At 43.5% G+C, this 13155-nt stretch overlaps 1 protein-coding gene across 1 annotated transcript in view; it reads right to left on the bottom strand.

Annotated features, from left to right (window-relative positions):
- The window catches only part of iqgap2 (IQ motif containing GTPase activating protein 2), a 320956-nt gene that overhangs the window by 101808 nt on the left and 205993 nt on the right, over nt 1–13155 (bottom strand). Inside the window, exons 14-16 of the mRNA XM_055631389.1 lie at nt 9941–10065; nt 6235–6398; nt 27–117 (exon numbers count right to left, since the gene is read on the bottom strand). Of these exons, the coding sequence (XP_055487364.1) occupies nt 27–117; nt 6235–6398; nt 9941–10065 (380 nt within the window). The remainder of the gene's footprint in view (nt 1–26; nt 118–6234; nt 6399–9940; nt 10066–13155) is intronic.

Below are 13155 nucleotides of genomic sequence, written 5' to 3'. Positions count from 1 at the left end.
AATTCCAGACACATGTTTTTACTCACAGGAATGTGCATCTTCAGTGTCTTGGTTTGCAGAAAGGATTGCTTCTTGTATCTCATCCAACCACAATGCTGCCCCGTCATCCTGAGATACCTTCAGTGAAAACATGTAGATGAATACAGGATGTTACAGTCTAAACACAGCTAGTTTAACAGAAAGGCACCAGAGAAATATTCCCCAACAAGACCAAATGATATGAACAGTTTCAACTCTGGTTTAACAAAAGTGAGACACAAAAAGCTGGAGTAACTCAGCGGGTCAGACAGCATCTCTGGAGAAAAGGAATAGGTGATGTTTCTGAAGAAGGGTCTCGACCCTTATATATCTCGAAACGTCATGTATTCCTTATAGTCACGCATACATAAGAGTCGAGACCCTCCTTCAGACTGAAGAAAGGTCTCGACCCGAAACATCACCTATTCCTTTCCCCCAGAGATGCTGTCTGACCCAGCTGAGTTACTCCAGCTTTTTGTGCCTATCTTTGGTTTAAACCAGCACCTGCAGTTCCTTCCTAATCAAAAGTGTGAAGATGGCAAAGAGAACGTCTTTGGATCTAGGTTCTATCATTATGAGCAGATTAATATATTTTTAGAATGATCACCATAAGGAAAATGTCACATGGATTTTGTAATCTTGGTGAAAGTCTTTTATGCTACTAAATTACTGCACATGTGCAGCAGGTGGATTTTTAAAGGGTTATACTCTAAAAGATGTTCCCTAATCAAAAAACATTTCCTATTAGCTTCAAACTCCATTTAAACATTCCAGAGGTTAGGATAAGAGGAGAAAAATAATGTTGAATTAGAAGCTGAGCAGTAATCTAATTGAATGGCAGAGTAGACTTCGCTACCACATGACCAATTCCTACTCCGATTTCTTATGGCCTGATCTACTGTATGGTTTATAACCAAATCGATGGAAAATGGCACACTTTCATTTGATGAGAATATCCTGAACGGGTGCACAACATGATGTAATGGGTGGAGAGGGGAACTTATAGAAACATATAAAATTCTTAAGGGATTGGACAGGCTAGATGCAGGAAAAATGTTCCCCATGTTGGGGGAGTCCAGAACCAGGGGTCACAGTTTACGAATAAGGGGTAGGCCATTTAGGACTGAGAAGAGGAAAAACTTTTTCACCCAGAGAGTTGTGAATCTGTGGAATTCTCTGCAATGGAGGCCAATTCACTGGATGTTTTCAAGAGAATGTCAGATTTAGCTCTTAGGGCTAACAGAATCAAAGGATATGGGGAAAAAGCAGGAACGGGGTACTTCGATGATCAGTCATGACCATATTCTTAAGGGAATGGTGGTACTGGCTCGAAGGGCCGAATGTCCTAATCCTGCTCCTATTTCCTATGTCTAATGCAATTTGGAACATTACGTTAGACCCAGGCTCACCATAATTTTTTGGACAGACATCCAAGTTATTTAACAAAACCCAAAGTGTTGGAGGAACTCAGCATGTCAGGCAGCATTTGTGAATGAAATGGCCAGATGACATTTCATAATGAAGAACGGTCTTGACCCTTCGAAACATTGCCCGTTCATTCCCTCCACAGATGCTGTCTGGCCCGCTGAATTCCTCCAGCACTTAGGGCATTGCTCATGATTCTTGCATCTGCAGATCCTTGTGTACTCAACTTTTTGAATTGTAGTTAAATGGAAACTTGCAAAACTATTGATTGTGGGAAGATACAACATGGGTTTCAATGAGGTTAGACCATGAAATCCAATTGCCTCGTTGCAGCAGGATGGCTAACTATTTTTTAAATATGGTTTTGATTATAATAATAGAATGGGGAAGTGGAAGTGGAAAGATACTGGTCCCTTGCAATCTGGATTAATCAGCCAAGACTCAAAATCAACAGTGTATTTGCTGTTAAAGGCTACATAACAAAGAGAATGATTTTACCATTCATTCCTTGCGATTCAGTTCAGTTTATTTTATAGAATAGAATAGTTTCTTTATTGTCATTGTAACATGAACCATGTACAACAAAATTTATAAATGTCAGCCAGTCAATGCACCATTCAAACATTTCTAAAAGCTAACGATACATCCAAGTTAAAATATTAAAAGATAAACAACTAAAATAAATATCACGAAAATAGCACGCATAAACACCCAACCCTCCATCCTTCTGTCGATTTCACAGTGTACCACAGTCCCTTAGTCTGTATCGCCCCTGCGTTCCTTGGCAGCTACATTTAGTGCCTTTATAGCAGTGGGGTAAAAACTGTTTTTTAGTCTGTTCGGCCTTGTCCTTGTAGATCTGTACCGTCTGCCTGACGGCAACAGTTCAAACAGGGAGTGTCCGGGGTGGGAAATGTCCTTTATGATACTCTGGGATTTTTTGGTGCAGCGGGAACTGTGTAAGTCCTCCAAGGTAAGGAGAGGGCAGCCGACAATCCTCTGGGCGTTGTCAATGGCCCTCTGGAGCGCTTTCCTCTGAGCCGCTGTGCAGCTGGTGTACCACACGCATACACAGTATGTTAGTATGCTCTCAATGGAGCACCGATAAAAGGACAGCAGCATTGTCACGTGTACTGAGGTACAGTGAAAAGCCTTTGCTGCGTGCTAACCAGTCAGCGGAAAGACAATCCGTTGATCTCACAATAGCGTTTTATCACTTAACTCAAATATGAATACATTTTCACAAGCGTCATTATAATACTGAGGTCTCTTCCAGGGACGGAAGGTCATGAGATGCGAAACTCAGGCACAGTGGTTTTCTTCCACAGGTGCTGTTTGAAGGATATTTAGCAGAAGTGGTCTGAGGATGCAACCATTATACTGATAAAACAAGACAAACGTCTGGTGAACCATGAGGTTTACAGAATTAAGTGAAACAATTTAGAAAATGCAGAGTCAAAGAGTTGAAGGTGGCTAACAAAGCATTCATGAATAATTGAAATTAACGTTAATGCCCAGAGCCCTGGACAATGCTGCAAGGAGATTGTCAAGTGATATCCTCAGCCCATGTTCTTCCACCTCACAAGAGGAACACAGCGACGTTGCCACTATTTTCAACCACACTAACGATGTTGAGTTCCTTTTAATCAATGCTCTCACCAAGAAATTAACTGGGTCGGATGCATAGATATTGTGGCTATGAGGACAGATCAGTGGTTATATCGTGTTCAAGAAGGAACTGCAGATGCTGGAAGATCGAAGGTACACAAAAATGCTGGAGAAACTCAACGGGTGCAGCAGCATCTATGGAGCGAAGGAAATAGGCAATGTTTCGGGCCGAAACCCTTCTTCATTCCACACCAGGGCATCGGAAATGTCCTCGTTCTTCAGGGAACGGGGATTCCCCTCCGCCACCATAGATGAGGCTCGCACCAGGGTCTCATCCATACCCCGCAACACTGCTCTCTCTCCCCGTCCCCGCACTTGCAACAAGGGCAGAGTCCCTCTGGTCCTCACCTTTCACCCCACCAGCCGGCAAATACAACAAATAATCCTCCGCCATTTCCGCCACCTCCAACGTGACCCCACCACTCGCCACATCTTCCCATCTCCCCCTATGTCTGCCTTCCGCAAAGACCGCTCCCTCTGCAACTCCCTTGTCAATTCTTCCCTTCCCTCCCGTACCACCCCCTCCCCGGGCACTTTCCATTGCAACCGCAAGAAATGCAACACCTGTCCCTTCACCTCCCCCCTCGACTCCATTCAAGGACCCAAGCAGTCGATCCAGGTGCGACAAAGGTTCACCTGTATCTCCTCCAACCTCATCTACTGCATCCGCTGCTCTAGATGTCAGCTGATTTACATCGGGGAGACTAAGCGGAGGTTGGGTGATCGTTTCGCCGAACACCTCCGCTCAGTCCGCAATAACCTACCTGAAATCCCGGTGGCTCAGCACTTCAACTCCCCCTCCCATTCCCAATCCGACCTCTCTGTCCTGGGTCTCCTCCATTGCCAGAGTGAGCAACACCGGAAATTGGAGGAACAGCACCTCATATTCCGCCTGGGTTTCTTGCGTCCGGATGGCATGAACGTTGAATTCTCCCAGTTTTGCTAGCCCTTGCTGTCTCCCCTTCCTTAACCCTCGAGCTGTCTCCTCCCATCCCCCTGCCCTCGGGCTCCTCCTCCTCCCTTTTTCATTCCTTCTCCCCCCCACCCCCATCAGTCTGAAGAAGGGTTTTGGCCCGTAAACGTTGCCTAGTTCCTTCGCTCCATAGATGCTTGTTGACTAGTTTCCAATTGTAAAACCCGCTGAGTTTCATGCTTAAGCATTTACTCTTTTTGCCCATCAGCGTTGGAATCATCTGCCTAATGTGCTGCGGCAACCTCCCAAATGCTCAGTGGTTCTTGTTATCGTTTGGTTACCAGCATTGAGGCACCATGCATTCATAATTAAAGAGTTTCTAAGGGCATAAAAACTGTTTTATTTTCTTTCAGAAATTGCATTACAAAATCCTGTTAGGCAGGCGTCTTTGGAGAATGCGTGAGTGTGGGTCGATAGGGGGAGGGGGGAATAACATACTGTCACAGTTCCCACTATAGAGATAGATTGTGTTTTACCCATGTGTAATTTGTGTGTTTTTGAAATAACATGCTTGTTCCTTTAATCCCAAAGCTTGATTTATACACTGATATTTTGGAATAAAATTAATAATCATCATTTTATTATTAATGTTTAATGTTTTATGTATCATTCTTAACTGTCACTGTATGTCATGTTGTCACTTGTGAGCGGAGCACCAAGGCAAATTCCTTGTATGTGAATAATTGGCCAATAAAATTATTCATTCATTTTGGAATAGGACACACCAATTTACTGCAGACAGCGTAATCGCGTATATTATTAATTTGCACGTTTCCGAATTACGTGCTGCTTTTTAATCTTGACTTCCTCGCGTAAAATGGAGGTGCCTGCATTATCAATATTCAAAAGTTCATATGTGATAGGAGCAGAATTAGGCCATTTGGCCCATTAAGTCACCTCCGCCATTCAATCTGAAGAAGCGTTTCGGCCCAAAACGTTGCCTTTTTCCTCCACTCCATAGATGCTGCTGCACCCGCTGAGTTTCTCCAGCTTTTTTGTGTACCCGCCATTCAATCTGATGGCTGATCTATCTCTCCCTCCTAACTCCATTCTCCTGCCTTCTCCCCATAACTCCTGCCACCCTTACAAATCTGTAATATAATATAGTCTGTTGTATGTAAAATAAATTCCTAACTTAACCATGAGCAAAGCATAATATTTCTGCTATCGCCTGAATCTATTGGAAACTGTTAGCGACAATACGTGGGTGAGAAACAGGCACATGTACCTCTGCTACCTAACAGGATAAAGTACAATTGCACTGACATTTTTTGAACAGAGTGATCAAAACATATCTCTAAATTAGTATCACCATGCTGACTATCCCCAATCAGCCCCTGTCCATAGGATAGACATGCATATAATCGCAAAACATTTATTATTATGTAAGGCTAAAATTATAAATATAATTTATAACACTCCTTGCTATATTATAACCAAATTACAAAATTTCTAATCTTAAATTCAAAAGAGATAGGAGCAGAATTAGGTCATTTGGCCCATCAAGTCTACTCTGCTATATAATCATGGCTGATCGTCTGAAGAAGGGTTTCGGCTCAAAACGTTGCCTATCTCCTTCACTCCATAGATGCTACTGCACCCGCTGAGTTTCTCCAGCATTTTTGTGTACCTTCGATTTCCCAGCATCTGCAGTTCCCTCTTAAACACAATCATGGCTGATCAATCTTTACCTCTCAACCCATTCTCCTGCCTTCTCCCCATAACCCCTGACACACGTACTAATCAAGAGTCTGTCAATCTCTGCCTTAAAAATATTGACTTGGCCTCCACAGCCATCTGCGGAAATGAATTCCACAGATTCACCACCCTGTGACTAAAGAAATTCCTCCTCATCTCCTTTCTGAAGCTACGTCCTTTTATTCTGAGGCTAAGACCTCTGGTCCTAGACTCACACATGAGTGGTAAAGTCCTCTCCACATCCACTCTATCCAAGCCTTGCACCATAAGGTAAGTTTCAATGAGGTCCCCCCTCAATCTTCTAAACTCCAGTGTGTACAGGCCCAATGCTGTCAAATGCTCATCAGACTCAATGGGCCAAATGGCCTAATTCTGCTCAGAAAAATATGCATTCATAATAATAATTTCAGATGAACAAAAATGGGAAAAACAATCATTTTATAAAGACTCACCTTGCATTTCTGTTGCTTTGTGTCCCACAAGACATCTTGGTAATGGTTTGCTATGGAGGAGTTCACTTCCTGTAATTTGGCTGACGGCATCAATAATGCCTCCAGTGTTTTATTTGGATCCTTTTTATCTACTGCATCATTGATAAGGTCAGCTGCAAAAACACCTGTCAAGACAAAGGTGAAATTAATAAATGCCAACAGTGAGAGAAATATTGTGATATTAAGGTCCATAGCTAATGGCTAATTCAAGAGATTTGCAGAGACAGAATCATCCACTGTCAATGCATTGCCACTCAGTCTTTGTAATCTGATGCCTCACAGAAAAAAGGGTGACATTTCTTCCCTGAAGCCTATTAGTGAACCAGATTTATTTTTTAAACAACAAACGTGGACAGGATGTTTCCACTTGTGGCAGAGTCTCGGACTAAGGGTCATAGCCCCAGAATTAAAGGACATTATTTTAGGGTGGAGATGAGGAGGAATCTTTTTAGTCTCAGGGTGGTGAATCTGTGGAATTCATTGCCACAGAAGGCTGGGGAGGCCAAGTCAATTAATATTTTTAAGGCGGAGATAGATAGATTTCTGATTAGTACGGGTGTCAGGGGTTACGGGGAGAAGGCAGGTGAATGGGGTTAGGAGGGTGAGATAGATCAACTATGATTGAAAGGCAGAGTAGAGTTGCTGGGCCGAATGGCCTAATTCTGATCCTATCACATGACCTTAAATCCATGAGGTCCTCATTGAAACTTATCGAATAGTGAAAGACCTAGATAGAGTGGATGTGGAGAAGATGCTTTGACTAGTGGGAGAATCTAGGACCAGAAGGCTCAGCTTCAGAATATATCACTGGGAAGGAGATGGGAAGGAATTTATTTTTCGTCAGATAGTGGTGGACCTGTGGAATTCATTGCCACAGACAGTTGTGGCGGCCAAGTCAATGGGTATTTTTAAAGGGAGATTTACAACCTTACTAATGAAAAAATTGTCAAAGGAAAAAAATGGGAGAGGGCAGGAGAATGGGGTTGAGAGGGAAAACTAGATCAGGTTTGATTGAAAAGGCAGAGTAGACTCAACGGGCCGAATGGCCTTATTCTGCTCCTATGACAAATGAGCCTGTTAATTTTTTTTTATGGTCACCATTATTAACAGGATTTGTTTTACACCTTTGGATTAGAAATCTTCCACCTAATTTTGAAGGATTAACACTTGTGACTCAGGATCAATAATATAAATCGTTCCAGGTGCGACAGAGGTTTACCTGCATCTCTTCCAACCTCATCTATTGCGTCCGCTGCTCTAGATGTCAGCAGATCTACATCGGTGAGACCAAGCGGAGGTTGGGCGATCGTTTCGCCGAACACCTCCGCTCGGTCCGCAATAACCAAGCTGACCTCCCGGTGGCTCAGCACTTCAACTCCCCCTCCCACTCCGTCTCCGACCTCTCTGTCCTGGGTCTCCTCCATGGCTACAGCGAGCAGCACCGGAAATTGGAGGAACAGCACCTCATATTCCGTTTGGGGAGTCTGCATCCCGGGGGCATGAACATCGAATTCTCCCAATTTTGTTAGTCCTTGCTGTCTCCTCCCCTTCCTCAGCCCCCCTGCTGTCTCCTCCCATCCCCCAGCCTTCGGGCTCCTCCTCCTTTTCCCTTTCTTGTCCCCACCCACCCCCGCCCCCGATCAGTCTGAAGAAGGGTTTTGGCCCGAAACGTTGCCTATTTCCTTCGCTCCATAGATGCTGCTGCACCCGCTGAGTTTCTCCAGCTTTTTTGTGTAACCATCAATAATATAAAGTTAGCTCCAAGGCAGCACGGTGGCGTAGTGGTAGAGTAGCTGCTTTACAGCTCCAGAGACCCAGGTTCAATCCTGACTAATGGGTGCTGTCTGTACAGAGAATGTACAGCGTTGGATTTCCAGTTACCTCTCACAGGATAGAACTGGTGTCGTTGGTTGGTGCGGACTCGGTGGGCCAAAGAACCTGTCGCCTCACCTGTATCTCTAAGCTCCCAGAATTTTAATCGAAAAAATCTACTAACAAATGCATCTGAGGATTCAGAATGTTATCAGCAGGTAATAAGTTTGAACTGTTTATGTCATCAAGTGGGTCGTTAGCAGTGCCCTTTGCTATTGCCTGCAATTTAATTTGAAATTTTAAACTTAGGAATTCTGCACATAAAGTACTGATTACAGGAAACAAATTAAATTTGACGCAAAATGTTGGATTAAAACTGTTCAAAGACAGACTGAGCCATTGAAAAATCCTCCCTTTGATTTTAATGGATAAAGATTAATGTGGAAAACATTTTTCATTTTAATCGTGAACTAATTTGCAACACTCTTTGTTCTGGTAAGTTTTATTTAAAAATAGCATGCAAATTACCAGAATGATGCCTGGATCAGGGGTATTAGTTATAGGGAGACGGTGAACAGACTTGGATTGGTTTCTCTGGACTGCCAGAGGTTTGGAGAAACCCGATAGAAGTACAGAGTAATAATGTGAGGTGTAGATAGGGTAGACACTCAGAACCTTTTCCCAGGATAGTAAATCAAACACTAGAGGGCATAGCCTAAAGTTAATAGGAGCAAAGTTTAAAGGAGAAGTATGGGGTAGGTTTTTTTTTTTAAACACAGTGGGTGGCAAGTGGCTGGAACATGCTGCTGGGGGTGGTGGTTGAGGCTCGGGTTGCCAACTGACCCATATTAACCGGGACATCCCATATTTTGGGCTAAATTGGTTTGTCCCATACGGGACCGTCCTTGTCCCGTATTTGACTGCTACTACTTGGGTCGAGGGGATTGTCGGGTCTGAGCGCCGCATCACCATCCTGACGTAGTGCAGTCCGTGGAGTGCAGCAGCAGCAGCAGCAGTAGCGCCTTGCCCGTGGCCCCGTCGGTCAACCGTCCGACCTTCAGACCTTGGCTTACTGCTGACACCACCACCCCTCCTTCTCATGGCCGATCATCGGTTCATAAGTTGGATGGGGTGCCGGACTTTGCGCGCAACGTCACGGGGCCCGGGCCAAAACTCCTCGGCTGGCCCGCCGGCTGGGCCTTGTGCGCAGTCCAGCGTCCGGGCCAACTCATCATTCACCGAGCCACGGCCGAGTCGGTCAACGAATTGCCGTCGGGAATTTGTCCCGTATTTTGGACCATTTGTCCCTTATTTGGGAGTGAGAAAGTTGGCAACCCTAGTTGAGGCAGATATGATAGTGGCCTTTAAGAGACTTTTGGACAGGTGTCTGGATATGCAGGGAATGGGGAAGATATGGAGTATGTGCAGGTAAGACTAGGCATCATGTTCGGCTGAAACATTGTGGACCAAAGGGCACTGTCTTGTGCTTACTGTGTGGAGGAAGGAACTGCAGATGCTGATTTACACCAAAAAGGACAAAAAGTGCTGGAGTAACTCAGCGGGCCAGGCAACATCTCTGGAGAAAAGGAATACTGTAGGTGATGTTTTGGATCGTGACCTTACTTCAGACTGTTCTTCTGTACTGTTCTATGTTCTCCTGTTCAATCCACAATGCAGGAAGATTCTACCTGTAACAGTCACAGCGCATGGTGCTGGTGTCACCTCCTACTCACCCATAAATAACTTAGTGCTGGCAGGTCTTTTTGCACAAGAATGTTCATATAACCACAAGGTCATTACAACGTTTATTACAAATGCACAGAAATAAATTGCCATTTTAGTTTCCAGAACTCACGTTCACTTTCTTCCTTAATTTGCATGTTGACTTCTTCAATGCAAGCTTGAATGTCATTCCAACTCAGGTAATCCTGCCCCTGCTCTGCAGCTTGTGTCTTTAGCAGCATTAGCGTGTCTGCATAGCTGGGGGGGGAATAATACAGAGTATAAGTGATCTGATAGCATAGCCAGTCTGTTTTTACTCCTCTAAGCTCACGTTTTTAACTCTCGGCTGATATGGTTTGTTCAAATATTCAAACCCAAGAGATCACTTGTTTACAACGGAAAGGAAACAGCGCAGGAAGCGTTTTCTAGATTCTGATTGGAGCAGATGAATAATGGATTAAGCTAAAATAAAATTAAAGCAAGAGAACAACATTCGGACAACGGAACGACATCAGTATTGACACAATCACATTGCTGAACTCGGAGTCCCGACGATAGATTTCTCTGGTCCCTCCGTCCCCATTGTTTAATTATTCTGTATTTCTTGATTATTCTGTATCTTCCCTCTTTCTATTTTTTTTGTTTTCTTTATGTACAACTACTACGGACTGACCAAAACTGCATTTCGTTGTACTGATACTTGTATTTGTGCGATGACATTAAAGTTGAATTGAATTGAAGTAATAGGGGCCGAAGAGCCTGTGATGGGCCGAAGGGCCTGTTGCCTATCTGTGGTCCCCCCAAAATGTTGAGAAATAGCCTGTGGTTTCCTCCTTTTGTTTCCCTTTCATCCATTTCTAGATTCTAGCCTTTGTCCACCCATCTGCCAATCTAAACCCTTCCTCAAAAAGTTGGATAAAATCATTTTAATTTACAGAGGAAGTGAACAAAAGGCAATGAAAGGCCTGGATAGAGTAGATGCGGCGAGGATTTTTTCACTAGTGGGAGAGTCTAGGACTAGAGGACACACTCTCAGAATAAATGGACGCACTTTCAAAATGGAGGTGAGGAGGAATTTCCTTAGCCGAAGGAAAGGTGGTGAATCTGTGGAATTCTTTGCCACAGACAGTTGTGAAGGCCAAATCATTGGATATTTTTAAAGCAGAGACGAATTGGTTTTTGATTAGGAAGGACACCGAAGATTGTGGGGAGAATGGGGTTGAAATGGAAAACTAGATCAGTCATGATCGAATGGCAGAGCAGACTTGATGGGCAAAAGGCCTAATTCTGCTTCTGCGCCTTATGATCTTACTACATAGAGTCATAGAGTAATGCAGTGTGGAAACAGGCCCATCTCGCCCAAACCGGCCAACAATGTACCAGCTACCCTAGTCCCACTTGCCCGCGCTTGGTCCATAACCCTTCAAGTTACCTATCAGATTCCTATTAAATCTTTTCCCCTTCACCTTAAATCTTTGCCCACTGGTTATCGATTCACCTACTCTGGGCAAGAGATTCTCAGCATCTACCCGATCTATTCCGCTCATGAATCTTCTCTGTACCGTTTCCAGCTTGTCAACATCTTTTCTACACACATGGTGCCCAGAACTGAACACAATATTCTAAATGCCGCCTCACCAACGTCTTATACAACTGCAACATGACCTCCCAACTTCTATACTCAATAGTTGAGTATAGAAGTTGAGGAGAGAATATCTGTGACTGGCTGGAGTCTGGGAGATATTGAATGACACAACAGGAAGGAAGTTGGAGATGCAAGTAGGAGAGGACAAATTATAACTGTAATTACATATGATTAAAAGTTCTCTAATGAAACCGTTGTCAATGCCTCATTTAATGGTTACCAGCTGACGAGATGTGTGCACCATTTTGTATTTCCCTTTTTGATTTCTAGCATCCACAGTATTTTTTTTATTGTGTAGGAAGGGGCTGCAGATACTGATTTATATGGAAGATAGACACAAAATGCTGGAGTAACTCAGTAGGTCAGGCAGCATCTCTGGTGAAGAAGGAATAAGTGATGTTTCGCGTCTGAACCCTTCATCAGATTTTTCAAAATTATTTAATTATTTTTTTTAAATGAATTCTTACTTGCATTTTCCAGCCCAAGTCACAATGGAGTGATTTTATTTTTTAAATGGTAGAATAAAATCAAAAGAAAATCTATGCAGCCAGAACGCGTCGGCATTGCTTTGCTAATCCACCCTTGTGGCTCACTGCATTCACATGCAAACTGGATTAAGAAAAAATGCTTTCCAAGCAACCATCGACTACAGAAGGCATGGTGCAGTTAATGGAGTGGTCAGTAAAACACAACCAGAAATGCTGCAAACTTGAAAGTGCAGCACAATGTAACTCAGCACTCAGACGGCAGGGATCACCAACACAACCTTCCTCTATCTAACCTCAATGACTTGAACGTTTCCTTCTGTTTATGACCACTACTGTATATGATTCAGCCTCACATTTCCCTTAATTTGCATTCCATTTTGAACAAGCTTAAACCAGATACGTATGACATGCTTTGCACTGAGCTCCGTAATTCTCTGCCACGGGGGGCAGTGGAGGCCAATTCACTGGATGGTTTCTAGAGAGAGTTGGATTTAGTTCTGGGGACTAAAGGAATCAAGGGATACGGGGAAAAAGCAGGAACAGGGTACTGCTTTTAGATGGTCAGCCATGATCATATTGAATGGCAGTCGGTGCTGACTCGAAGGGCCGAATGGCCTACTCCTGCACCTATGTTTCTGTGTTTCTACGTGTAGACTCACTGATTTGAAAAAAAAGCATCAGTTTACTGACAGTAGTCTTTAAGACTTAAACATTGATTGCTGTTCTCACAGTATATGTTACCTTCCTTTACAGAGAGAATGTATATTATGTTTCCTGTCTTCGCCCGCAGTGACATTCCCCTTTTATAAACTCTTCTCATTATTTCACTCTTATTCCTACATATACTCACGTTTAGAAGTTATAGGAGCAGAGCCATTTAGCCCACCAAGTTCACTCTGCCATTCATTCATGGCTGATCTATCTTTCCCTCTTAACACCATTCTCTTCCCTTCTCCCCGTAGCCCGTGACACCCTTACTAATTAAGAATCTCTCCGCCTTAAAAATAACCGTTGACTTGGCCTCCACAGCCGCCTGTGGCATGTTCTATCTCTCCATTAAATTATTCCTATTATTGTTTACTTATTTGTCTTTTTTTATTAAAATGTACTGAACTTATTGTTTGGTGTTTATGGTGGTTTTTACGTTTGTTTACTTAGATGTTGTGCTTCTACAAGTAAAGGGCCTGTCCCACTTAGGCGATTTATTTTGGCGAC

Source organism: Leucoraja erinacea, chromosome 3 (genome assembly GCF_028641065.1).
Source record: "Leucoraja erinacea ecotype New England chromosome 3, Leri_hhj_1, whole genome shotgun sequence".
Classification (NCBI taxonomy): domain Eukaryota; kingdom Metazoa; phylum Chordata; class Chondrichthyes; order Rajiformes; family Rajidae; genus Leucoraja; species Leucoraja erinaceus.
Note: the sequence above shows the minus strand (reverse complement) of the source record. Positions and strands in the feature narration are given on the sequence as shown.